The sequence below is a fragment of the Pipra filicauda genome, unplaced genomic scaffold (genome assembly GCF_003945595.2).
Source record: "Pipra filicauda isolate LSUMZ 115617 unplaced genomic scaffold, ASM394559v2 scaffold1049_size34692_pilon, whole genome shotgun sequence".
NCBI classification, from domain to species: domain Eukaryota; kingdom Metazoa; phylum Chordata; class Aves; order Passeriformes; family Pipridae; genus Pipra; species Pipra filicauda.
The window spans coordinates 1-26,315 of NW_024103484.1; the positions used below are offsets into that span (position 1 = coordinate 1).

General features: G+C 53.3%; 2 protein-coding genes across 2 annotated transcripts; one reads left to right on the forward strand and one right to left on the reverse strand.

The window, feature by feature from the left end:
• Nucleotides 1–373: 373 nt before the first annotated feature.
• UBXN6 (UBX domain protein 6) lies at nt 374–2,506 on the forward strand (the record flags this gene model as incomplete). Its single annotated transcript, XM_039379262.1, has 3 exons — nt 374–643; nt 1,185–1,330; nt 1,990–2,506. Coding segments are annotated over 3 exons (545 nt in total), but the record flags the coding sequence as incomplete, so codon positions are not given.
• A 415-nt stretch (nt 2,507–2,921) lies between these two features.
• Nucleotides 2,922–22,209, reverse strand: CHAF1A (chromatin assembly factor 1 subunit A). Its single transcript, XM_027721239.2, has 15 exons — nt 22,172–22,209; nt 21,415–21,465; nt 19,301–20,052; nt 17,634–17,690; nt 15,764–16,005; nt 14,623–14,683; nt 14,001–14,069; nt 13,077–13,300; nt 11,573–11,741; nt 11,370–11,450; nt 11,184–11,273; nt 10,705–10,966; nt 9,221–9,714; nt 4,807–4,900; nt 2,922–3,456 (listed from the first exon to the last, which is right to left on the reverse strand). The coding sequence occupies exons 2-15, from the start codon at nt 21,461–21,463 to the stop codon at nt 3,377–3,379; spliced, it is 2,724 nt and encodes a 907-aa protein (XP_027577040.1). The 5' UTR covers nt 21,464–21,465; nt 22,172–22,209; the 3' UTR covers nt 2,922–3,376.
• Between the last annotated feature and the right edge of the window lie 4,106 nt (nt 22,210–26,315).

A 26,315-nucleotide genomic window follows, 5' to 3' on the forward strand; every position in this document is an offset into this window, starting at 1 on the left:
GCTGGAGCAGCAGGAATGGCCAGGTGATGCCAGTCAGGTGTTGTCCTTCTCCTGAGGGGCTGGAGCAGGAGGAAGGGCCAGGGGATGCCAGCCAGGCTTTGTCCCTCTCCTGAGGGTCTGAAATGGTTTGTCCTGAGGGGCTGGAGCAGCACGAGGGGACAGGGGATGTCAGCCAGGGTTTGTCCCTCTCCTTCCTGCCTGGAAGGGTTTGTCCTGAGGGCCTGGAGCAGCACGAGGGGTCAGAGAATGCCAGTCAGGTGTTGTCCTTCTCCTGAGGGGCTGAAGCAGCAGGAGGGTTCAGGGGGTGCCAGCCGGGGGTTTGTCCCTCTCCTTCCTGCCTGGAAGGGTTTATCCTGAGGAACTGGACTGTGAGGAAAGGCCAGGGGATGCCAGAGGGGGTTTGTCCCTCTCCTGAGGGCCTGGAGCAGCAGGAGGGGCCGGGGGGTGCCAGCCAGTCCCTGTTATCCCGGTTTGTCCCTGTCCCTGGTGCCTGAAAGGGTCTCTCCCCGCAGGACAGAGGCGGTGGAGAAGGCGTCCATGCTGAGGACAAGAGCCATGAGGGAGAAGGAGGAGCAGAGGGAGATGAGGAAGTACAACTACACCCTGCTCCGGGTGCGCTTTCCCGACGGATACATCCTCCAAGGTAAGGAAAAGGCTCCTCACCCTTTCTTCGGGCACCTCCTGAGGGTGCCTGTGGGATAAAAAACTGAATATTAACACAGCTCGTGGAATAAAACACCAAACCAGAGCGGGATGTTTCTCCAAGAATTCCCATCTCCATCACCTGCTCAGGGTTGGGATTTTAGGGTGGAAAGAATCCCAAAGCATCATTCATTAAAAAGCCTCCTCTTCCCAAAACCTCTGGGAACAAGCTGGACTCATTAGACCAGTGTGTCACAGGAACCAGCACGAGGTTGTACAACAGCACAAATCCTCTTCCAATCTTCCAGCAGAACTCTGGAAATCACTTCAGGCTTTCCCAGCTCTTTGTCACAGCCTGGCAGGGGCTTGCAATGATTGAATAACTTCCTCTGGGCACTCTGCTTTGAGGCCTTTCCAGTTCAGTCAGCCTGGCTGTGTGGCACTGAAGTAGTTGAGAAAGTCAGAGCCCCACGAAAGGGGCCACCAAAAGGTTGGATTTTTGGGAAAGGCCGGACTCCCTCACCTCGTTTTTCTCATGGCAGGGACTTTTTATGCCCGGGAAGCAGTGTCTGTGCTCTACAGCTTTGTGAGGGAAGCACTCAGAGATGACTGGCTGCCCTTTGAGCTCCTGGGACCTGGAGGGGTCAAACTGACTGATGAGAACTTGGCCTTCAATGAGTGTGGGCTGGTGAGTGAAAAAAACACTGAGCTGGTGCCTTCCCCAGGGTCCTGAGGTGTTCAGAGTTCCCCCCTAAGCTTGTTCCAAAATCCCTGAGCTGCTTTTAGAGGGAACTTCAGCCCCTTCCATCACAGTCTCGGAGCCTGGGGGGAAGTTTCTGTGTCTTCAGCTTTCAGAGCCCCAAGTTGTGCTCTGGCCCCTCATTTTAAGCACAAGCAAACAAGAAACTGCTTGGAGGCTTCAAAGTCTGGAGGGAACTGCAGGGATCTCCCTCCTGGAGCAAAGGCAGCTGCAGGAGTTGCCAGCAGCTCTGCCAGAGGCTGAGCATCCACCCTGGGAAAAGAGGGAAGGCAGCACAGGCAAGGCCAGGGTGTGAACGGAAAGCCCAGAGCAGCGTCTCCCAGAAGGAGCTGCTCACAGAAATCCACCCTTGTCCTTTTTAGCTGAAGTTTTCCCAGCTCTGGGAATGTACACAGAGTGTTACAAGCCCAGGGAAACTGTGGATGCTCCATCCCTGGAAGTGGCCAAGGTCAGGCTGGAGCAAGCTGGGACAGCAGAAGGTGTCCCTGCCCACGGTGGGGGGGTGGAAGAAGCTGAGCTTTAAGGTGCCTTCCAGCCTGAAGTATTCCATGATTTTGTGGCTCCCTAACGTGCCTCTCCCGTGGCAGGTGCCCTCGGCCCTCCTGAGCCTGTGCTGGGACGCAGCAGTCATGGCAGACATCGAGGCCGCGGCAGAGGAGCAGCCCCGGAGCCCCCTGAGGCCGGAGCTCCTGGCCAGGGTGCAGACCCTCCCCTGAAATAAAGGGCAGTGGGGTCAGTGCTGCTGGTTTTAGCCTCTTCCCTCCCTTTCCCACCAGCTGGGTGAGCTCAGGGGGGGCTGTGGGGGGGCTGTGCAGAGGGGCAGCCCCGGCTCTGTCCCTCCCTCGGGGGGTCTCACCCAGCGAGGCACTTCCTGCACTGCTCCCAGGGGTGTCAGCACCACGTTCCAGGAGGGTGTTCCCGAGGCAGTGGGGGAGCAGGGATTAGTGCTGCTAGGCTGGATCACCCCCCTGAGCCCGGGGCTGGGGCTGGCTTTAGGACTCAGCTTCCCCTCTGGCTTCCGCGTGCACTGTAACTCCTGCGGGAGAGAGCACGTTGGGGGAAGGTGACACTTAGTCTGATTAAATGGAATTATTTAAAGACTCAGCTCTGCTCCAGGTTATTTGACTGCATTGTCATGGGGTTGGAATGCCCAGCCAGGCAGGGCTGGCACTGGTGTTACTGGGGCAGCCTGACCCCCTTTTCCCTGACACCAGTGCCAGCTGCTGGTGGTGCCCAGTGGGGCCGTGAACACCCTCAGCCTGCACCCAACCCTTCCAGGGACTAATGAACAACCCACAAATCACACAAAACTAAAGTTTGCTCCCTCTCCCATCAAGTTTGATGCCAGTTTAATCCTTTATACCTCACTCTTCGTGTTTTTCCGTGGGCCAGAGACGAGCTCTGATGTAAACAGGGACTGATAATCTGTAATTAATTCCAAAATAAAAGCAACAAGATGCTTTTTCCCTCCCCCCCCCCCTTCCCGAATGTGCTGCAAGTAAAACCACAAACAGGATGGTACAAGAGCATAAATTCATATATAATTGTACATCATTTATACCCAAGGCCACGCTGTACAACATTATGAACAGTCATCATTCCCCCAGTGGCATCACAATAAGCTTATCCCAAAAATCCCTCAGCTACTTTCAGAGATAATTTAAGATACCTTCCATTACAAAGAAGTATCAAAATTTCAATAATGCTTTATTAAGGACAGATTAATATGCAGTTTGTTGTTTGTTGTTTTTTTTAAAAAAAGAACCAAGCTAAAAAAAGCTAGAACTAAAAAAAAAAAAAAAAAAAAAATAAAAATTTAAGCTTCCATCTGGGCTGAAGCAGAACAAAGTGCTGTCTTCTCTTTACAAGAAATGTGGAATACTTTCAAGTATCTTGGGCGAAGATACACAGGGTTTTAAAGTTTTCTAATCCATTCTACATACATACAGAGGAGTTAGTAGGCGGTTTTAAGTCTCAAATTGTATTAGATGGGCTGACCCTGCTGGTGTCCTGGTGAGCAGCTCTTGTACCACTGCATTCTGAAGCTGGAGAGTCTGCAAAGGACAAAACATGTTGGGGTTTGTTGTTAAATATCCTCATGAATCCAGCAGAATTTATCCCCTCTCTGTTTTGTCTCAGCTTCCTGGGTCTGTTGTGAGTCCCCTCCTTGCCCTTCCTTTCAAAACTGGTTTGAAATTTAATATTTATTTATTTCAGATTTAATATCACCAATCCAGAATAAAATAATAAATAATAAAATCACTCCAACCATAAAAAAAAAAGGGGATTTTCCTAATCTTTTCAGTGCCTTGAGCTGAACAAACAGCTGAAACAGCTGCATTTTGTGTCCCCAGAGCCTGAGGGAGGGAAGGTGCTGAGTGGCACCTCCAGAACAAGGGGTGACAAACCCGAGGCCAGGGTTTCATCTCTCAGAGCCTGGTAATCAGGCAAAAGCAGCTTAGAGATTAAAGCCAGGCTGCTTGTCAGGCAGTCCCAGCGTGGCTTTTTTTGGGGAGGTGAGAGGATGGAGCAGCAGCTCCAAAGAGAAAGGAGAGCCCGGATCTGCCCGGGGTGGGTCGGACCCTACGGAATTCACGTGCAGAGCCTTTATCTGGAGGAGCTGCCCGACACAAACCCTGCTGGGCTGAACTCAGGGGTGCTGGGAGAGCTCTTGTGGGAGAGCAGCAGGGAAGGAGCTCTTCTGGGAGAGCAGCAGGGAAGGAGCTCTTCTGGGAGAGCAGCAGGGAAGGAGCTGCGAGGTTCTGAAGCCCCGTCACGTGCCCGGTGTCGACTCAAAACCTCCCCGAGATCAAAGGAGCTGCTCCACATCCTCATCCCACCTCCTGCACGGATCCACTGCACCACTGGGGCTTTGAAGCCAGTTTTTCCAAGGGATAACTGGGACACAGATAACCAGGAAACTGCTGGGATTTGAGGGGCAGGGCAGCAGATCCCAGCTTGGCTGTTGTTCCTTCAGCACAACCTCGTTGTTCCTCACAACCCGCACCTTGGAAGGGCTCTGAGCACCCCGGGGAGCAGCAACATTCCCCAGTAATGAGTGGATCTGCTGGTGCAAACCCTTCATGTTCACTCTTCTCCTCCCAGAAACAAACAGGTAACGCTGGCAGCCGAGTGCCAGTCACAAGTGGTTTGTGCTATTTAGGGAGGAGGAGGGAGGAGGAGGAGGAGGAGGGAAAGAAAAGGCAGGAGCAGGTTAGAGAAGACCAGAAATAGCAAAGAAGCATCCAGAAAAAAAATGATAACAAGCAGAGAAGTGTTTGGAATAAAAGATGGAGAGAGAGAAAAGCTCAAGGGATGGTGAAAAAGGGGCAGACCCCCCCCCCCAGTTGAGGTGCACACTGTCCCTGCTCAGCCAGGGCACTGCTGTCCCTTCACATCCCCACCTTTTGCTGGCTGTACATCCACAATCATGCAGTCATCATCTTCCTCATCCTCCTCGGTGTCTGCCTGGAATCCATCCATCTCCACAGCTTCAGCCTGGAGGGGGAGAACAGGCAGCAGGTGTGTGACAGCACGGGGAGGGTGACACGGGGGGGGGGCACGTTTTGAGGGAAAGGGGGGAAAAACAAAAATACAAAAACAAATCAGCAATTCCCAGCTCCCCCAGGCACTGACTGGGGCCAAAAGGCCTCACCTGCAGTGGCACAAACGGTGGGAACTGTGCCAAGAGCTCCTGCTCCAGGATTTTTCCCCTCTTGCACAACAAGAGCAGGGTTGGCTCCAGCCTCAGGGGGGATCTGACTCTGGGTTTTGTTGGATTTTGGGAAGGGAAATCTCACCCCCCCCCGAGCCTCAGGGGGGATCTGACTCTGGGTTTAGTTGGATCTTGGGAAGGGAAATCTCTTTCCCCCCCCCCCCCCAATTATTTTTGTACAATCACAGAATCCTTTAGGTTGGAAAAGATCTCCACGATCCTCGAGTCCAACCACGTCCCCAAGAGCCACATCCACAGGGCTGGTAAATCCCTGCAGGGATGGGACTCCCAGGCCTTGAAAATCCCTGTCCATGGAGAAATATTCCCTAATATCCAACCTAAACCTCCCCTTGAGGTCATTTCCCCTTGTCCTGTCCCTTGTCCCCGGGGAGCAGAGCCCACCCTGGCTCCCCCCTCCTGTCAGGGAGTGAGAAGGTCCCCCCAGAGCCTCCTTTTTCCCCCACTTTTGGGTGTTTTTTTCTTCCTCCTGAAGGTGGAAAACGACTTTTTGTGACCTCCCCCTGGCTCCTCTTTGTCAATCAGCTTTTATCCAGGGTGAGATTCTTCCTTCCCTGCCCAGGTTTTTTTCTGCCACGGAAAAAAAAGCCCCAAAAACTCCCTTATTTTGAGGGGAGAAACCCCCCACGAGGAGTGGCACAAACTGAAGCTGCCCAGCTGTGGGAGGGCTCGTTGGGGGCTTTTTTTTTTATTATTTTTTTACCCTTCAGCTGGAACTGGGGAATGAAAACCCTGCTCCCCCATCCCCAACAGGCTGTTCCAAGGCCAGGAATTCCCAGTTTACACCTTTCAGTTCCCGGATTAAGGCACTGCCCACTCCAACCCCCACTTCTCCTCTCTCTCACCTTGACTTACACAAGTCCTGCTCTGAGCCTGGGGGCAGTGCCAGGGGAGGGAATCTGGAGCTGTGCCCTCCCCCAGGCTCTCCCTAAGCTTCCAACAGGTAGGATTTGGGCTCTTAATCCCACAGCAGGGCTGAGCTGGGCATCCTGAAAGGCTTTTTGGGACTGTGACACCTTTGCACCTCGGCAGCACAGCTTGAAGGAGCTTTGAAACCTTCAGGCTGGTGATGTAATTCTCCTCCAAGCCTTTGTTTTGCTCTCCCTGCTCCTGTTCCGAGCTGAATTTCCAGTGGGTGCCAAGCAGAGACTTTTATCTCCCTGCCTTTATTTAGTGCAGCAGAATAATAAAAAAAAAAAAAACAAGAAAAAAACCACCAAGCAGATGGAGTTTGGGGGCTGAACAGCTTCTCACAAGTCTCTGATCTCCATCAGTACCTGAACGCTGAGCTTTTGCAGTGGAAGAGCCAAAAAAAAAAAAAGCCAAGAATAGACTGGGAAGGAAAAGCATCAAAAGCATCCAAAGCCTCCTCTGTGGTCCAAGGCAGGGGGTGGAATGAGATGAGCCTGAAGGTCCCTCCCAACCCAAACTATTCCTGGATTCTTCCCTGACCTGGTGCACAGGACAGGAGGAATAAATGGAGCTGGAGAGGGACTGTTTCCAAGGGCCTGGAGTGCCAGGACAGCAGGGAATGGCTTCAAACTGCCAGAGGGCAGGGTTAGGTGGGATTTTGGGAAGGAATTCCTGCCTGGGAAGGTGGGGAGGGGCTGGGATGGAATTCCCAGAGAAGCTGTGGCTGCCCCAGCCCTGGAAGTGTCCAAGGCCAGGTTGGAGAAGGGAAGGCTCCAGGGAGGCCTGAGAGCCCCTTCCAGGGCCTAAAGGGGCTCCAGGAGAGCTGGAGAGGGACTTGGGACAAGGGCTGGAGGGACAGGACACAGGGAATGGCTTCAAAGTGAAAGAGGGGACATTTAGATGGGATATTGGGCAGGAATTCCTGGCTGTGAGGGTGGGGAGGCCCTGGCACAGGTTGGGCAGAGCAGCTGTGGCTGCCCCATCCCTGGAAATGTCCAAGCCCAGTTTGGAGCACCCTGGGATAGTGGGAGGTGTCCCTTCCCTATTGGAATGGTTTGGGTTGTTGTTCCACGGCTCCATGACCACATTCCTCAGCCATCCCTTGGGATGATTAAGCTCCAACACCACCTGTGGTCACCCTGAAAAGCAGGAGAAGCAACAACAGGAAAACCACAGCCAAGCTCCCCAGCAGCACCACCAGCAATTCCAGCTCCTTCTGTCCCTCTGAATTACTGGATTTTTAACCCAGCTCCTGCAATTCCAGCTCCTTCTGCCCCTCTGAATTATTGGATTTTTAACCCAGCTCCTGCAATTCCAGCTTTCTGTGTGTTGGGATGAGCTGGACACTCCACAGGCTGGAGTTGGGAGCTCATTTAACCAGTGCCCAGCCCGGGCTGTGCCTCTGGCACACAAAAACCTGCCACAAATCACTCCCAGCTGGAAAACCAAGGCCAGGCAGACATTCCAAATATTCCCAGCCTGGATGCAATCAGTGCCAGGGAGCAGAGAAGGGAGGAGCAGCAGGAGAGGGACGTTTCCAGGGGGACAGAGAGTCCCACACAAAGGGAACTCGTCTCTCTGGTGCTCTGGTTTCACTCCTGAACCCATCAAAGGGGTTTCTGGTGGGAAGGACCATGTTTGGAGCTGGGTGTAAATACAGCCAGAGCCATTCCCAGCTGGGGAGGAACAGCCTGAACACTGGGAATGAACACCCTGAACACTGGGAATGAACAGCCTGAACACTGGGAATGAACACCATGAACACTGGGAATGAATACCATGAACATCCCTCACAGGGAATGAACACCCTGAACATTGGGAATGAACACCATGAACACTGGGAATGAACACCATGAACATCCCTCACAGGGAATGAACACCCTGAACATTGGGAATGAACACCATGAACATCCCTCACAGGGAAGGAACACCCTGAACATTGGGAATGAACACCATGAACACTGGGAATGAACACCCTGAACATCCCTCACAGGGAATGAACACCCTGAACATTGGGAATGAACACCATGAACATCCCTCACAGGGAAGGAACACCCTGAACATCCCTCAGGGGGAATGAATACTCTGAACACAAACACCCTGAACATGAACACCCTGAACATCCCTCACAAGGAAGGAACACCCTGAATGTTTCTCCTTGTGGAGGAACACCCTGAACATGAACACCCTGAACAATCCTCAGGGGTGATGAACACCCTGAACATCCCTCACTGGGAACAAACATCCTGAACATCCCTCAGTGGGAATGAACACCCTGAACACTGGGAATGAACACCCTGAACGTCCCTCACTGGGAACGAATCCCCTGAACATCCCTCAGAGGGGAGGAACACCCTGACCATGAACACTCTGAACAGGAACACCCTGACCACCCCTCACTGGGAATGAACACCCTGAACATCCCTCAGCAGGAGGAACACCCTGACCATGAACACCCTGACCGTCCCTCAGGGGGGACGAACACCCTGAACATCCCTCACTAGGATGACCCCCCTGACCACTCCTCACTGGGATGACCACCTTGACCACCCCTTTTTGGGGGGGAACACCCTGATCATCCCTCACTGGGAATGAACACCCTGAACATGAACACCCTGAACATCCCTCACTGGGGATGAACACCCTGACCATGAACACCCTGACCATGAACACCCTGAACATCCCTAACTGGGGATGAACACCCTGACCATGAACACCCTGAACATCCCTAACTGGGAATGAACACCCTGAACATCCCTAACTGGGGAGGAACACGCTGCCCATGAACATGATGACCATCCCTAAGTGAGGATGACCCCCCTGCCCATCCCTCACTGGGAATGAACACTCTGACCATAAACACCCTGACATCCCTCAATGGAGAGGAACACCCTGAACATGAACATCCTGCCCACCCCTCACTGGGAATGAACACCCTGACCATGAACACCCTGACCATGAACACCCTGACATCCCTCACTGGGAATGAACACCCTGACCATGAACACCCTGACCATGAACATCCTGACCATGAACATCCTGACCATGAACACCCTGCCCATGAACACCCTGCCCATGAACACCCTGCCCATGACCCCCCTGCCCATCCCTCAGTGGGAATGCAGACCCTGCCCATGCCCCCCCTGCCCACCCCTCACCCCTGCAGGACTCACCTGCCCGGCCTCCCGTGGTCTCTTCATGAACCTGGTGATGTTCATGCTGCCCAGCCCCCTCCTCTTGGCGGGCACGGGGGTGCTCTGCGGGACGGCCGCGCCCAGCGCGGGGCCACCCTCCTCCTTCCCGGCGGGAATCCCGGAGGAGGAGGAGGAGGAGGAGGGCACCTGGGTGACGTAGTTCCACTGGCAGGGCACGGGCAGCTGCTCCTGCTGGAAGCTCCTGAGCACGTCCCCGTGCACGTACCAGCACATCCTGTGCTCGGGCCTCTTCTCGTACACGGAGCTCTCCGAGATGATCCTCTTTAGCCTGGCCTTGGAGGGGACCCCAATGTCCTCCCCCCCTGCAGGGCTCTGGGGCCGGGGGGGGCTCCCCTTGGTGCCCTCGGTGACGCCGTGGAACAGTCCCTGCCGGCAGCACTCCTGGAATTCCTGGATGATCACCTTGCTCCCGTGGACGTTGCCGTGCAGCAGCGGCAGGAGGTGGCCCAGGACTGGGGAGGAGAAAGGATGGATGGAGGTGTGGGGGGGAATCACTGGTTAAAAGCTCAGGGAAAGCCTGACTGGGGTAAAAAAACCCATTGGAATGGTTTCTGGAGGGGAAAGAAATAGGTTTGGGATTAATTTTGAGGATGGGATTGCCCAGAGGAGATGTGGCTGCTCAAGGCCAGGCTGGAGAAGGGAAGGCTCCAGGGAGACCTTGGAGCCTCTTCCAGGGCCTAAAGGGGCTCCAGGAGAGCTGGAGAGGGACTTGGGACAAGGGATGGAGGGACAGGACACAGGGAATGGCTTCAAAGTGAAAAAGTGGAGATTTAGATGGGATATTGGGAAGGAATTCCTCCCTGTGAGGGTGGGGAGGCCCTGGCACAGGTTGCCCAGAGAAGCTGTGGCTGCCCCTGGATCCCTGGAAGTGTCCAAGCCCAGGTTGGAGCAACCTGGGACAGTGGGAGGTGTCCCTGCCCATGGCAGGGGGTGGAACAGGATGACTTAAAGATCCCTTCCAACCCAAACCATTCTGCAATTCCATGATTGTAACAAGAGCTAAATTTGATGTAGGAAAATCCCCCCCCGAGATGGAACCTTCCCCCCTCCTGAGCCTTTCTGGGAGTTATTCCCACCCTGGTGTTCATCAGGTGCAGGAGAAGCTCAGGACTGAAACCCAACACCCAAACCAAACCCTCTCCCTCCAATCAATCAACAGGGCCCTGGGCTCAAGCCCATCCTAAATCTGAGCCTGCTCAAGCCTTGCTGGCTTTGTTGCCTGGATTGTCCAGAGCATGAGTTTTTGGAGGGCATAACTGAGGCCACATCAGCTGAATGAACACCCAGAAAACTCCTTTCCAAGAGTTCCCAGAGATTCCCTGGACTTCAGACTGGTCAGGAACAGGCCCTTCTGAGTGTAACACTCCATAGCACCCCTGCTCTCCCCAGAGCAGAGCACTGCAGTGTGTAAAAGCACAACCCCTGAGCCCTTCAGGTCTTACTTTGCTGATCTCTGGCTCTTTTTTTGCTACATTTCTGGATCTGCTGCTCTTCCTCTGCCACAGGGGGGTCCAGGACACAGGCTGTGAACTGCTGGAGAACCTTGAGGTCGGGGTTAGCGCTGCTGTCCCGCTCTGCCCCTTCCCACACACAGCCTATTTTCACAGGCTGGAGGACGTGGAACCTCTTCCCCTTGGCAATGAGCTCATCCCACTCCTTGGCCTTCAGCTTCTGACGGACCTTCTGGTTCTCTGGGTCACACTCCTGAAGCCAGGGGAGAGAAAAGAGCCATCACACCCACACTGCAGGGAACAACAGAACCCTTGGGTCGTGTCCCCTGAGCCCCACAAAGCTGCTCCTGACCCGTGCAGGCCCCAGGGAGTCCCAGCCCCTCCCTGCCAAATATTGACATCAAACAATATCGACATTTCCTCACTTGGGAACAGGGCAGGAAAGCCAAGGGCACCCAGAGTTCACTTACTTCTGTCACACCTTCATCTTCAGATAGGTACCCATGGGGTACAAAAAACCCATCGTCCTCATCTTCATCCTCTCCCTCCTCTTCGTCATCCTGAAAATAAATCCATTAGGGACTGCACCCACGAGTTCCCAAATGGTTTTTTCCCCTCTCCCAGATGGCTCCCAAATCTACTTTTTCTTCCCTCACCTCTTCACTGTGGGAGAGACTTTCTCCAGGCTCCTCCTCTTCCCATTCCTCATCGCTATCCACCTCATAATCCAGCAGTTTCTGCAGGAAATTCCAACATGTCCCCGTGAACAACTCAAAGGCACGGCACCAAACCCCGTCCAGGGTCTCCAACCCCCCAGGAACGGCGGAGGAGAGCCCAAAGAACCCCAGCAGGTGCTTACAGTGTCCTTGGCCCAGGGATTCCGGGCCCGGATGAGGGTGGTGCTCTTGTTCCAGGTGCCCCAGTAGGCAGGCCGGTGGTTCTCGCTGAACTGCAGCAGCTTCATCCTCCCAAACTTCTCCCTCTCGGGAACGCCGTCCCTCTGGCAGTTGTCCACCACCACCACGTCGCTGGGGACACGGGCACGGAGGAGAGGTGGCTCCAGTGGCCCCACAGAACACCCCCCTCCCGCTCCTGAACGCCCTCGATCCCACCCGGAGTTTATCCCGGGGCTTTAAGGCCCCTTCCGAGCGGAACCACTCCGGGATCCAGAGGCTCTCCCGGTTCTCCTGCAGGAATTCCAGCCAACCCACTTCCCCCCTCATCACCAGCTCAGTGGATTCCCTGGATAAACCATCCCATGAGGGCACGAGATTTCCCACAGGGAAGGATTTTCCTCAGCTTTATGCCCAAAATGTCACCTACTCCTTACCTCCATTTTTACTTCAGAAGGATCATCCTGTCCCCTACAGATTAACTCAGATTTTACCCCCAAAATATTCAGGATTCCCTAGATTTTACCCCCAAAAAAACCCTCCCTTGTTACCTCTGTCTTATCCCAAAAATGTTCATTCTGTCCCCTACAGAGTAGCTCAGATTTCACCCCCAAAATATTCACGATTTCCTAGATTTTACCCCCCAAAAAAACCCTCCCTTATTACCTCTGTCTTATCCCAAAAATGTTCATTCTGTCCCCTACAGAGTAGCTCAGATTTCACCCCCAAAATATTCACGATTTCCTAGATTTTACTCCCCAAAAAACCCTCCCTTGTTACTTCTATCTTATCCCAAAAATGTTCATTCTATCCCCTACAGATTAACTCAGATTTTACCCCCAAAATATTCAGGATTCCCTAGATTTTACCCCCAAAAAAACCCTCCCTTGTTACCTCTGTCTTATCCCAAAAATGTTCATTCTGTCCTCTACAAATTACCTCAGATTTTACCCCCAAAATATTCACTTTCCCCCACAGAATAACTCAGATTTTACCACCAAAAATCCCCTCCCTTGTTACCTCTATTTTATCCCAAAAATGTTCATTCTGTCCCCTACAGATTAGCTCAGATTTTACCCCCAAAATATTCCCTTTCCCCCACAGATTAGCTCAAGTTTTCCCTTCTGAGTTCCCAGACTTTCCCTCAGCAAGGCTTATTTTTCCTCTCTAAATTACCCCAAAAAACCCCCAAAAAAGCAGGTTTTGTTCCATCTAAATTAACTCATCTTAACATGTCACCTTTTTTACACGTCAAAAACATCCCAATTCACCTCAGCCTTTCCCTCCAGGACGTTCATCCCGACCCCTCCACACCTTCCATTATGGAATAACACAAATCCACGCCCTCAGGGGGGGGAAAATCCTCACAGAAAACGAAGAGTTCCAAGGAAAACTCCACCTTTCCCACATTAATTCCCACCTCCAACCCATCCTGGAATAAAAAGGGAAGGAAAACTTCCCAAAACTCACCTGTTCACCGTGTCGTTGCTGCTCCTGACCCAGGTGGGGCCAGATTTTCGTGGTTTCCGACATTTTAGGTCCCTCAGGAAAGAAACTTCCCCGTTTTGGGCGGGAAGGAGCTTATCCAGCTGCTCCAAGGAGTCGGGATCCGGAGGGACGCGGCTGAGGGGGGCTAAAACCATGTTCTCCTTGATCTCAAAGGGAGCAAACTTCCCACAGGAGCCAGCGAGGGTCTGGAATGGCAAGGGAGGAATGGCAGGGGTTGGAAGTGCAGCTCCCACCTGGGGGAGGTGGAGGTTAAGTGGGGATTTAGGTTAAGCCCTTCCTAAGATTCCAGTTCCAAGGCAATCGAGGTCTTCATGGAGAACTGGGAGTCTCTCCATGGAGAAGACACAGCTGAGGTTTTTATTAAACTGACTCCAAACTCCTCCTGGAGTCTCTGCTCTGGTCTTTTCCTTAAAATCCTCTGCACTTTCAAAAGAGAAAATTAAAGTTAAATCCAAACTTCTCCTGGAGTCTCTGCTCTGGCCTTTTCCTTAAAATCCTTTGCACTTTCAAAAGAGGAAATTAAAGTTAACTCCAAACTTTTCCTGGAGTCTCTGCTCTGGCCTTTTTCCTAAAATCCCTTACACTCTAAAACGAGGAAATTAAGGAAAGTTAACTCCAAATTCTTCCTGCAGTCTCTGCTCTGGCCTTTTCCTTACAATCCTTTGCACTTTCAAACCAGGAAATTAATGAAAGTTAAATCCAAACTCCTCCTGAGTCTCTGCTCTGGCCTTTTTCCTAAAATCCTTTACCCTCTGAAACAAGGAAATGAAGGGAAATGAATGTTTTGTGCACCTGAGAAGCTCTGAGACGAGAAGGAAATCGGGGTGTTTGTCAGAAACAACCAAAGAGAGACCAAACACCCCCCAGGAACAGCAAATCCCTCACCTTGGGGGCTTGTGGAGTCTTTGGTTTCTGGAAGAACCTCGTGATTTCTGCTTTCTGGGCATTAATCCGCTGAAATCAGAACCAAAAATGCAAATTAGAGACATCAAGAGAGGACAGAGGTTTCTAATTCAAGGTGAGCTTTGATTTATTTCTCTCAAATTCTTTGCTTTATTTTTCTCAAATTCTTTGCTTTATTTTTCTCAAATCTTTTTGCTTTCTCAAATTCTTTGATTTCTCTCAAACTCTTTTTCTCAAATTCTTATTTAATGTCATTAACTTATTATAATTAATTTAATTTTATTTAAATTCATTTAATTCATTTTTCTCAAATTCTTTGGGTGTTTTTTTTGTTTTTTTTTTTCCTCGGGGGCTCACAGGGAAAACACACAGAGAGAAAAGACTTGGAAAAACCAACAGGGATGGAAGGAACAGGTAAAAAATCCAGGTGGAGCAGCACCAGCAGGTCAGAGGGGACAGGCTGAATCCCACAGGGAGCTGCTCCATATCCCAACTCCACCTGGAAAAGCCCAGGATCCTGCTGGGAAGCTGCCAGGGATCCCCCCCCCCCATCATTTCACCACAGGAAAAGAACTCAAAGACAAGCCAGAGGACACATATTTACCTTTTCCTCCTCTCTCAACCGTTTCTCCTCTTCTTTCTTCCTCTTCTCCTCGAGTTTTGCCCTTGAATATAAAGTTAAATTTGAACTGGCACGAGGCATGAAGGGTTGGTTTTCCCCACAGCCCGTCCTGCCAAGCGAGGGGAAGATAATCCACCACTCCAGGCAAGGCCTGGGCTCAGCCAAGACTTTCCTCATTCCTCCGGGAGCAAATATTGACCCGTTTTAGCCCCGGAGTGAACCCCAGCACCGGGAAATTCGAGGGACAAAGCAGCTTCCTGGACAAACAAGGCACTGAGGGAACAGCCCAGGCCGGGCAGGTCATGAGGGGAAGGCCCACGGTTCGTTTTGGGAGCCATTTCCCAGCTCAGAAGGTTCTACTGGGCCAGGACAGAGCCTTTCCAACATTCCCGACCCATCCCACGGCACTGCTGAGGGACAAAGTAGCTCCCTGGACAAACAGGGACAAGCCCAGGCCGGGCAGGTCATGAGGGGAAGGCCCACAGCTCATTTTGGGAGCCATTTCCCAGCTCAGCCCGGCCAGGACAGAGCCCTTTCAACATTCCCGACCCATTCCACAGCACTGCCGAGGGACAAAGCAGCTCCCTGGACAAACAGGGCACCCAGGGAACAGTCCAGGCCAGGCAGGTCATGAGGGGAAGAAGCCCCACAGCTCATTTTGGAAGCCATTTCCCAGCTCAGCTTGGCCAGGACAGAGCCCTTTCAACATTCCCAACCCATCCCATGGCACAGCCGAGGGACAAAGCAGCTTCCTGGACAAACAGGGCACTGAGGGAACAGTCCAGGCCGGGCAGGTCATGAGGGGAAGGCCCACAGCTCGTTTTGGGAGCCATTTCCCAGCTCAGAAGGTTCTGCTGGGCCGGGACGGAGCCTTTCCAACATTCCCAACCCATCCCACAGCACTGCTGAGGAACAAAGCAGCTCCCTGGACAAATAGGGGAAAGTCCAGGCCGGGCAGGTCATGAGGGGAAGGCCCACAGCTCATTTTGGGAGCCATTTCCCAGCTCAGCCTGGCCAGGACAGAGCCCTTCCAACATTCCCAACCCATCCCACGGCACTGCCTGGCCGCTGGAAGGGCCTGGCCCGGGAATGTGGGGATGGAAATCCCCCCCTGAGCACTCACTCCAACGCTTCCTGCCTCTCCTTGCGCTTCTCCTCCTTCACCCGCAGCTTCTCCGCTTTCTCCTTCTCCTCTTTTTCTTTCTTTTCCCTCCTTTCCTTCTCCTTCAGCTCTTTCTCCTCCTCTTTCCTCTTCTTTGCCTCCTCCTTGGCTCGTTCTTTCGCAGCTTTTGCCTCTTCCTTCAGCCTCCCCTTTTCTTCCCTCTCTGCCTGGAGCTTCTGGAGCTTGTCTGCTCTCTCCTGATCCTGGGGAAAAAAAAATCAGGATATTCAGGGAATTGTAGGTTTTTGGGCACAGAAACCTTCAAAAAAAACCTTAATTAAAGGATCAAAACCTTCATTAAAATCAGCATTTCATCCCAGAGCAAATGGTACCCACTCAATGCTTGACCTGCAGCACCACCAATATCCCAAACTGGGATCATTCCCAGTTATTCCAGGTGGGATCACAACCACCTCTGCCTGTTGTCTCAGGCACAACCCAGCTGAGCTTCCTTGTCCTGCCTCTCTGAAGGCTTTAATTATTCTTTTCCTCTAATAAAAAGAGGTGTTTCCATTATTTTTTTCCCCCCCCTGAGCATCCTTTGCATTGAGTCACCTTCATTATGGAAAATGAGATGGGAATTAAGAAATAATTACTGGGTTTTAATTTAACAGGTGATGATGTCAGGCTGTTTCCAAAACGTTTTCCTTGGAATTCCCTCACGTGCTGAGCTTTGGTGTCATCACCAAATTGGAGAAAAATAAATCAAAGAATTTGAGAGAAATCAAAGAATTTGAAGAAAATCAAAGAATTCGAGAAAAAAAAACCCAAAGGATTTGAAAAAAGAATCAAAGAATTCGAGAAAAAAAAAAACCACAAAGAATTAGAGAAAAATAAATTAAATAAATAAAATTAAATTAATTTTAATAAATTAATTACATTAAATAAGAATTCGAGAAGAAGAAAGAATTTGAGAAAAATCAATCAAAGAATCTGAGAAAAACAAAGAAAAACAGATCAAAGAATTTGAGAAAAACAAATTGAATTAAATACATATAATTAAATTAAATAAATTAGAGAATCTCAGAAAACCAAAGAATCCCAGAAAACCAAAGAATCCCAGAATACTCAATTAAAGAATAATAAAGAATTTTAGAATACTCAATTAAATAATAAAAAATTTGAGCATACTAAATTAAAGAATAATAAAGAATTTGAGAATACTAAATTAAAGGATAATAAAGAATTTGAGACTACTAAATTAAAGGATAATAAAGAATTTGAGACTACTAAATTAAAGAATAATAAAGAATTTGAGACTACTAAATTAAAGGATAATAAAGAATTTGAGACTAAGAAATCGAAGAATTTGAGACTGAGAAATCAAAGAATAACAAAAAATTTGAGACTAAGAAATCAAAGAATTTCAGACTGAGAAATCAAACAATTTGAGAGTAATCAATTAAAGAATTTGAGACTAAGAAATCAAAGAATAATAAAGAATTTGAGACTGAGAAATCAAAGAATTTGAGACTGAGAAATCAAAGAATTTGAGACTGAGAAATCAAAGAATTCAAGAAAAATAATAAGCAACAGATCCCACTTTTTGGGGGGCTTAAAAGGGGGAAGGGTGAGGACAACAAGGCAGGAAATATAAAAAAATCCAAGATTTCCCTTCTCCCTGTCCACTTCGGCCCTCTCAGGGTGGGAATTCGGGGAGCAATCAGCAATATTTAGTTAATTAATCACTTCCCAGGGTGGCAGGTCTCCCATCCCTCGCTTTGGGAAGAGTAAAATCCATTAAATTCCCGGATTAAGGTCCCTCTGTATCCACGAGGGGGAGGAAAAGCAGGAAAAGGGTTTGGGGGTGAGGGGAAAACTCCTCCCTTACCCTTTGCAACCTCAGCTTCTCCTTCTCTGCAGAACTCCTGTGCAACTTCTGAGGCACCTGGAAAAGCACAAAATCAACTTTTAGGGAAGATCCAACATTCCCTCCCTTCCCACAAAAAGAGCCCGGATTGAACTGGAGCAACAACATCCCTAAAGATTATTCCCAGTGCCCTCAGAATTCCCGGGAATATCCTGGATTTCCATTCCAGGGGCTTTATTCCCATTAAATCCCCCTCATTCCCAAACCCCCTCAGCTCCAAAAGCACCTTTTCCCAAGGGAACATCCCCTGCAAAGCAAACACAGGAGCTGCTCTGAGTCAGAAATTAATAATTAATATTCCATAATTAATTGTGGAGATTAATAATTATGGGAAAATCACTTTAAAACTCGGGTTTGGGACTTTTTTTTTTTTTAATCCTACCCCTCACTTTTTTATATTTAGATATAATTTCACGGATAAAAGGATTATTATCTGTATTTTAAGGCTGTTTCTTCTTGTAATCGATCATTTGGGGGGGAGAAATCGATCATTTGGGGGAAAATAATCTTTTGGGGGGAAAAAATCAATTATTTGGGGGAAAAAAATCAATCATTTTGGGGGAAAAAATCAATTATTTGGGGGGAAAAAATCAATAATTTTGGGGGAAAAAAATCAATAATTTTGGGGGAAAAAAGTCAATCATTTTGGGGGAAAAAAGTCAATCATTTTGGGGGAAAAAATCATTTGGGGGAAAAAATCAATCATTTTGGGGGAAAAAAATCAATCATTTTGGGGGGAAAAATTGATCATTTTGGGGGGAAAAAAATCGATCATTTGGGGGGAAAAATTGGTCATTTTGGGGGGAAAAAATCGATCATTTGGGGGGAAAACATCAATTATTTTGGGAGTTCCACGCCCCAACTCATCCTGGGAGGGTTTTCCCTCAGTTTGCCCTTGAATCCTGGGGGATGTTTCCACACTGTTGTCCTTGGAAGTTTCCCTGGGGATGTTCCCTCCCAAACTGGGGGGTTTTGAGGGTCTCTTGTTGAAGCAGAGCCGTTAAACTGGCACTAAATGACAATAAACCACCTCACTGGGGCTTGATCCCAGAGAATCCCGGGATTATTTGGGTTGGAATGACCTCAGAGGTGATCCAGCTCCATCCCCTCTGGAGCTGGATCCCACTTTTCTGCTATCCCAAGTTGCCCCAAGCCTTGGATACTCCCAGGGATGGGGCAGCCACAGCTTCTCTGGGCAAACCTGCGCCAGCTGCAGGAATTCCAAGGTGGAAAAGCATCTTCTGCACTGATTTTACTGATTTTTTTAATTCCTCACAGGAATTCCAGCAGCTTCAGGGAGGCTGGAAAACAGAACCCGAGGGGCAAAACTGTTCCCAAAAGGCCAAGTCCCCTCAGGGTGGGGTGCTGAAATAATTAAAGGAAACACAAAACGTAACTGTGGGAGGGTTAAAAGTTACAATCCCAGGGTATAAATCCACCAGGCGAGGCAAAAATCCTTCAGGATTTTCCGAGGATGATTCCAAAGGGCAGTAATGGAGCTGTGAGCAAAGCTCAGAATCACGGAATCACCACCTTCCCTACGCTCCTCCAGAGTGTCCTGAGCACCCTCTGCCCTAAAAACCAACCGTGTGTGCAGCTTTAAAAACCCCAAACTGGGGCAGACCCACCTTCCTGAGGGGGGTGGAGGCAGCCAAAGGACTCGTGTTCCTCTTGGATTCTGCCACCAGCTGCACCTCGGGGGAGCTCCCGGAGCTCAGCGAGGAGTTGGTGAGTCCCGAGTCCCCCTCGGGAGAGGATTCCACGGTGTCGTTTCCCGACGTGGCGCTTCCATCCGGAGAAGCCCCCTGGGGGCCTTTCCCGGCCATGATGTCCTCCAGGAGCACCACGGGCACCTTCCCCTCAAAGAGCACGGCCTTCAGTTCGCTCTGGCTGCCCTTGGTGCCCGCCAGGTCCTTGCAGCCCAGCCCTGGCAGCCCTTCCTCCCCGCGGGGTGTGCCGGTCTCCCTGGAATCCGCCGGCTGGGAGCCCTGGGGGAAGCTGGGGCAGCTCAGCTGGCTCAGCTCTTGCCCTGTCATGCCGTGAGCTGGGGGTGAAGCAGCTCCAGAGTCCGAATCCCCCCGGGCTGTGCCATGGCCGAGTCCGTGGGCAGAGCCCTTGGGCAGCTCAGGGCCAAGCCCAGGGTCACTCGTGTCACCTCCGGGGTTTTTCTGGATAAAGTGGTCTAAGGGACCTTTGCCATTGACGAGTTTTGGGGGGAAATTCCCGTCGGAGCCCAGCTGGCAGTCGTTCTCCACGTTGTCCAGGGCGGGATCTTTGCTGGGATCAAAAGCACTCGGGGAGCTCTTGACTTTCTTGACCTCGGAATCCAACTCATATTTTTCCTTTGGCACGGGATTGAGGCGCTTGAAGGGCAGCCGAGCTGCAACAGCAACAACAGGAACAACAACAACAACAACAGGGGGTTATTTGGTCACGTCACACGGAGCAGGGGATCAAATATCAACTTCTTTTATTAATTCTGAAGCAAGAGGTTTGAGATCAGCCACTTGGGGGAGGGTTTTAGAACAGCCAAGGTGATGTATGAGGGGAAGGCTGTGGATGGGTCTACCTGGACTTCAGCAAGGCCTTTGACACCGTCTCCCACAGCACATTCCTGAAAAAGCTGCAGCCATGGCTTGGCCAGGGGCACTCTGTGCTGGGTCAGGAACTGGCTGGAGGGCCAGGCCCAGAGAGTGGTGGGGATGGAGCTGCAGCCAGCTGGGATCTGGTCACTTGTGGTGTCCCCAGGGATCAGTGCTGGGCCCAGTTTTGTTTAATATCTTTATTGATGATCTGGATGAGGGGATTGAGTCCATCATCAGCAAATTTGCAGATGATACCAAGCTGGAGGGGAGTGTCCATCAGCTAGAAGGCAGGAGGGCTCTGCAGAGGGACCTGGAGAGGTTGGATCCAGGGGCTGATTCCAAGGGGATGAGGTTCAACCAGGCCAAGGGCCGGGTCCTGCCCTTTGGCCACAACAACCCCCGGCAGCTCCGGGCTGGGACAGAGGGGCTGGAGAGCAGCCAGGCAGGAAGGGAGCTGGGAGTGGGGATGGACAGGGAGCTGAACAGGAGCCAGAGTGTGCCCAGGGGGACAAGAAGGCCAATGGATCCTGGCCTGGCTCAGGAACAGGGTGGCCAACAGGGCCAGGGAAGTGATTCCTGCCCTGGACTCAGCGCTGGGGAGGCCACCTCTGGAGTGCTGTGTCCAGTTCTGGGCCCTCAGCTCAGGAAGGACATGGAGGGGCTGGAGCAGGTCCAGAGGAGAGCAACGAGGCTGGGGAAGGGACTGGAGCACAAGTGCTGGGAGGAGAGGCTGAGGGAGCTGGGGGGGCTCAGCCTGGAGAAGAGGAGGCTCAGGGGAGACCTCCTCAATCTCTGCAACTCCCTGACAGGAGGGGGGAGCCAGGGGGGGGTTGGTCTCTTTTCCCAGGCAACCATCAGCAAGACAAGAGGGCTGGGTCTGAAGCTGTGCCAGGGGAGGGTTAGGTTGGATATCAGGAAGAATTTCTTCCCAGAGAGGGTGCTCAGCCATTGGAATGGGCTGCCCAGGGAAGGGGTGGATTCTCCGTCCCTGGAGGTTTTTAAGAAGAGACTGGATGTGGCATCAGTGCCATGGGCTGGGAACCACAGCGGGGTTGGATCAAGGCTTGGATTGATGATCTCAGAGGTCCCTTCCAACCCAGCTGATTCTGTGATTCTATGATGTATTTCACAAAATCAGGTGACAGACACTCCCTTACCTTGCACGAGCTTCCGAGGAGGAACAGCCCCTTTGTCCCTGCACTCCATGGCTGGGAGAGAAAACACAATAAATCAGCACTTGTGGTGTGTTCCAGGGACAGCCCAACAGCTGCCCCAGGGGCTGTGAGGGGGCACAGAGGGATGCCGATGTCACCCCCCTCGGACAGGGGGCAGGAACATCCCCAGGAGCCACCGGGTGGGATGGGAAGGGAAAATTCCTCCCTGTGAAGGCAGGGAGGGACTTGATGGATTTCCCAGAGAAGCTGTGGTTGCCCCATCCCTGGAAGTGTCCAAGGCCAGGCTGGAGAAGGGAAGGTTCCAGGGAGACCTGAGAGTCCCTTCCAGGGCCTAAAGGGGCTCCAGAAGAGCTGGAGAGGGATTTGGGATGAGGGATGGAGGGACAGGACACAGGGAATGGCTTCAAAGTGAAAGAGAAGTTTAGATGGGATATTGGGCAGGAATTCCTGGCTGTGAGGGTGGGGAGGCCCTGGCACAGGTTGCCCAGAGCAGCTGTGGCTGCCCCAGCCCTGGAAGTGTCCAAGGCCAGGTTGGAGCCACCTGGGCTGGTGGAAGGTGTCCCTGTCCATGGCAGGGCGTGTGATGAGACAAGCTTTAACCTCCCTCGCACTCCGAACCGATGTGCGACCCCCCCCAACCGAACCGCGGGGCGGGCCCATCCCCGGCGCCTCCTTTGTTACCCCGCGCACCTCAACGGCCGCCGGAAGCCCCGCGCGCGGCCCCAGCCGCGGCCCTCACCTGTGCCCGCGGGCGGCGCGGCCCCCGCGGCTCCCCGGGCGGCGGCGGCCGAAGCCCACACGGCCCGTCCCGGTCCGTGCAGTCCCCTCGGCCCCGGCCCGGCCCGTCCCGCCGCCTCTCCCGGTCCCGCCCGGCCCGTCCCGCTCGTACTTGGCGGGAGCCGGGGCGACCCCGCGTCCCGCCGCGCTGATTGGCTGATCGTACCCCACGTGACCCGCCCTGCCGCCCGCCCCCTCCCAGCGATTGGCTAAACCCGCGCGCCGCCGCTGATTGGCGGAGCGGGCTGTCAGTCCGGCGCGCTGGAGGCGCTGATTGGATGGCGGCGGGGCGCCGCTAGGTGCTCGTGGCCTGGACTCCAAGGCTGCCGCTCTCACGGCGAGCGGCGCGGCGGCGGGAAAGGCCGCCCCGACCTGCCGCTCGTCTTTCTCGCAGCACCGGGCGGGGGGGGCGGAGCCCCCGCCGCACCGCTCAGGGCTCCGAGCCAAGGCGCGAAATGGCGGCAGCGCCAGCGGCCAATCAGCACCCCGTTGCCGGGCGCGCAGGCGCACTTGCCGCCGCGGGGAGGTTGTGGGAGTTGTAGTTCTTCGTAGTGGCGCGGCGGTCTCACCAACCCCTTCCCTTGCGGGCGGCCCCGGCCTGGTTGTCCCCTTGTCACGCTCGCCTTCCCCTCCCCACGGGCGGCGCGCGGGGGGGGGGGAGTTCCTCAGGAAGAAACACGTGGCCACGGCAGAGTCGCGACAAAGCGACAAACTCTGCCGGCCGCGCTGTCGCAACGTGCTGCGGCGGGTCCGCCGCGCCAGCAGGGGGCGCCCTGACGGCGCGCGGCGCTCCGGCCGCGCCGCTCGGTGGTGGCGGGGCCGGGCGGCGGCGGCGGAAGCGGCGGCGGGGACGGGACGGGCCGGGACGGGCCGGGACGGGCCGAGGCTCCCGCGGCTCCCGAGGATCCCGCGGCTCCCGCGGCTCCCCAGGCTCCCGCCGCCCCCACGGACACGGTCCCGCCGCCCTCACACCGCGCCCCCCGCCGCCCTCACCCCGGGAGCCGCGCACCGGCGGCGCTCCCGGCACCATGTCGGTGGCGGGGCTGAAGAAGCAGTTCTACAAGGCGAGCCAGGTGAGGCACCGGCAGCACCCCCCGCACCCCCCCCGCGCCCGGGCCCCGCCGCCCGGGGATCTCGGACCCCCCCCCGCCACCCCCTCCCGGTGTCCCGGTGTCCGGTTCTCCATCTGTTCCCTCCTCCCCCCGCTCCCGGTGTTTTCCCGGTGATCCCGGGGCTTGGAGGGGGCTCTGAGCGGAGCGGGGACCCCGCGGGGCAGCCCGGGAGTCCTGGGATGGAGGTGCCGGGAATGCGGGTCCCGGGATGGGAGATTATGGGAATGCGGGTTATGGGAATGGAAGTCCCGGAATGGGGGGTTATGGAAATGAGGATCCCGGCATGGGGATCCCGGGAATGGCAGTCCCGGGAATGGGGTTCCCGGGAATGGAGAACTCGGGGATGGGGATCCCAGGTTTGGAGGTCCCGGGATGGAGATCCCGGGGATGGAGAACTCGGGATGGGGGTCCCGGGAATGGCAGTGCCGGGAGGACGGAGATCCCGTTCTCCCGGTTGGATTATTTATGGAAGGGATCCCGGCAGGAAAGTCGCGCCCTGGGGACCGGAGGGTCCCCGGGGGGGCTCGCAGGGGGGGCACAATGGGGGGGGTTCTTCCTCCCCTTCCCCCCCAAAATCGCTCCGTGTCCCGCACGCCCGAGGGCGGATCCAGCATTCCCCTTGGGAATGCGCAGCCGGGATTTCAGGAGAAAGCCCTGGAAGTGGCCGCTGGGCTCTTTAACCCCGGGAACCCCGGGCAGCAGCTGCGGCTCAACCCCGGGAAGCTGCGGCTTCCTGGAGAGCAGCTGGAGCAGGGCAGGATTTGGGGGTGGGAAGGGGAGCCTGGAGCGCCGGGAAGCGGCTGGGAATGTCGGGAAGAGCCTGTCAGGTGTGGGATTTGCAGGATCGATCCCGTTCTCGGTGGCTCCGGCGGCGACAGGGAGTTCGTGCCTCTCCTTGGAGCTTTTCCCTCTGAATCCCCCATCCCTGGAAGTGTTCCAGGCCGGTTTGGAGCGACCTGATCCAGTGGAAGATGTCCCTGGATCATCCTTAAGGTCCCTTCCGACCCATTCCGTGATTCCCTGTGGGAATCCGCCTCTCCCGGGGGCTCCCAAACCCCTTCTCCCTCCCCCTCGCGTGGCCATTCCCGATCCCTGTGAGCGGAATTATCCTTCCCGCTGCTTCCCGTTAACACTCGGGATGTTTTTGCCGCATTTTGGGAACGACTCGGGATTCCCAAACCCTCCTCAGCCGCGTTTTCCATCCCCACCTTCCCACCCTTTCACTCATCCCAACCCCCTTCCCGACATTCCTTCCTCGCCTCCTCTCCCGGCTCTGGATTTTCCCAAATCCATTTTATTTCCACAGCAAAGGAAAACAACGAATTCCTGGAGTCATTTCCCTCCCCTTTCCCACAAAACCCGTCGGGGGGGGGGGGCGGGGGGGGGATGTTTTTCCCACTTCCAGAGGGAAAAGTCGTGCCAAGAGCTCGGGGTGGGAGGATTGGGGTGAAAACGCAGGACCAGCCTGTTCCCAAACCTCCAGAAATCCCTTAAAAACGCCCGAGGGAAGCTTTTTTTTGGGAGGAATTGCACGTTATTCCAGAGGCACTTCCCCCCCATCCTGCAGTGGACACAGGTATCCATGTTTTGGAGATGCTTTGTGTGGAAAACGGGAGTCACTGGTTCCACTCTGGCCATTTTTTGGCTTCTCCTCCTTCCTTTTCCTCCTCTCTTTTCCCTCTCTCCCCCTTTTCCCCTTTTTTCCCTTTTATTTTCTTTTTCCCCTTTTATTTTCTTTTTCCCTTTTTTCCTCTTTTTTCCCTTTCTTCCCCTTTTTCCCCTTTTTCCCCTTTTTCCCCTTTTTCCCCTTTTTCCCCCTTTTTCCCCCTTTTTCCCCCTTTTTCCCCCTTTTTTCCCCTTTTCCCCTTTTTTCCCCTTTTTCCCCTTTTTCCCCCTTTTTCCCCTTTTTCCCCTTTTTTCCCCTTTTTCTCCTTTTTCTCCTTTTTCTCCTTTTTCTCCTTTTTCCCCTTTTTCCCCTTTTTCCCCTTTTTCCCCTTTTTCCCCCTTTCCCCCCTTTTCCCCTTTTTTCCCCTTTTCCCCTTTTTTCCCTTTCCCCCCTTTTTCCCTGTTTCCCTTTTTCCCTTCCCTCCCTTTTCCCCTTCTCTCTTTTTCCCCCTTTCCCTCTTTTTCCCTTCTCTGTCTTTTTTTCCCTTCTCCCCTTTTTTCCTTTCCCCCTTTTTCCCCTTTCCCCTTTTCTCCTTTATCCCCTTTTCCCCTTTTTTCCTTTTCCCCCTTTTTCCAGTTTCTCCTCCTTTTTCCCTTCCTCCTTTTTTCCCTTCCCCCCTTTTCCCCTTCCCCTTTTTTCCCTTTTCTTCCCCTTCTTTTCCCTTCTCCCCCTTTTTCCTTTCCCTCTTCCTTCCCTTTTCCTCCTTCCTTTTCCTCCTCTCTTTTCCATTTCCCCCTTTTCTCCCTTCCCCCTTTTCCCCTTTTCCCTCACTCCCTCTCAGCCCTTGGCTCCAGCGGAGCAGGATTCGGGATTTCTTGGCTCCCTCACCCCCCTCAGGCTCTGCCAAACCCAAACACGTGGAAGATCTTTCCCAAAAAACTTCCCTTTCCTTCCACGTCTGTCCTTAATCCGAGGGAAAATCGGAGCCAGGCCTCCTCCTGCTCCCCATTCCCGATCCAGAGGGAGCAGGGCTTGGATCCCGGGCCCCATCCATGGGATTCCTACCAGCCCATGCGGGAGAGAGCCCAGGAAAGCACAAAAAAATCCTGGAAAAACCCCAAATTCCAAGTGGTGCCAGCAAACGGGGAGCAGCTCCTGGAGCAGGTTCTGCCCGTTCCCAGCAAAACATTCCCTAAAAAAAAACCCCAAATCCAGGCTGAGGAAGGGGGAGAAAGCAGCGGGAGCAGGGGTGGGAATTCCCTCCCTGCCTGGCTGCTCCCGGCGTTTATCCAGCCAGGAATTCCCGGGGACCTTCTGGTGCAGCCACAGCTTGGTTTGCACCCGGGCTGGGTTTGGCACAAACCCATGGAAAAATCCTAAAATCCTCG

Coding starts and splice junctions, on each gene's coding strand:
- CHAF1A (XM_027721239.2), bottom strand. CDS start 21,463: ATGGAGTGCAGGGACAAAGGGGCTGTTCCTCCTCGGAAGCTCGTGCAA. Junction 11,274..11,369: donor GTCTCTCCCACAGTGAAGAG/GTGAGGGAAGAA, acceptor ATTTATTTTCAG/GATGACGAAGAGGAGGGAGA. Junction 9,715..10,704: donor AAGAGCCAGAGATCAGCAAA/GTAAGACCTGAA, acceptor TCTCCTCCCCAG/TCCTGGGCCACCTCCTGCCG.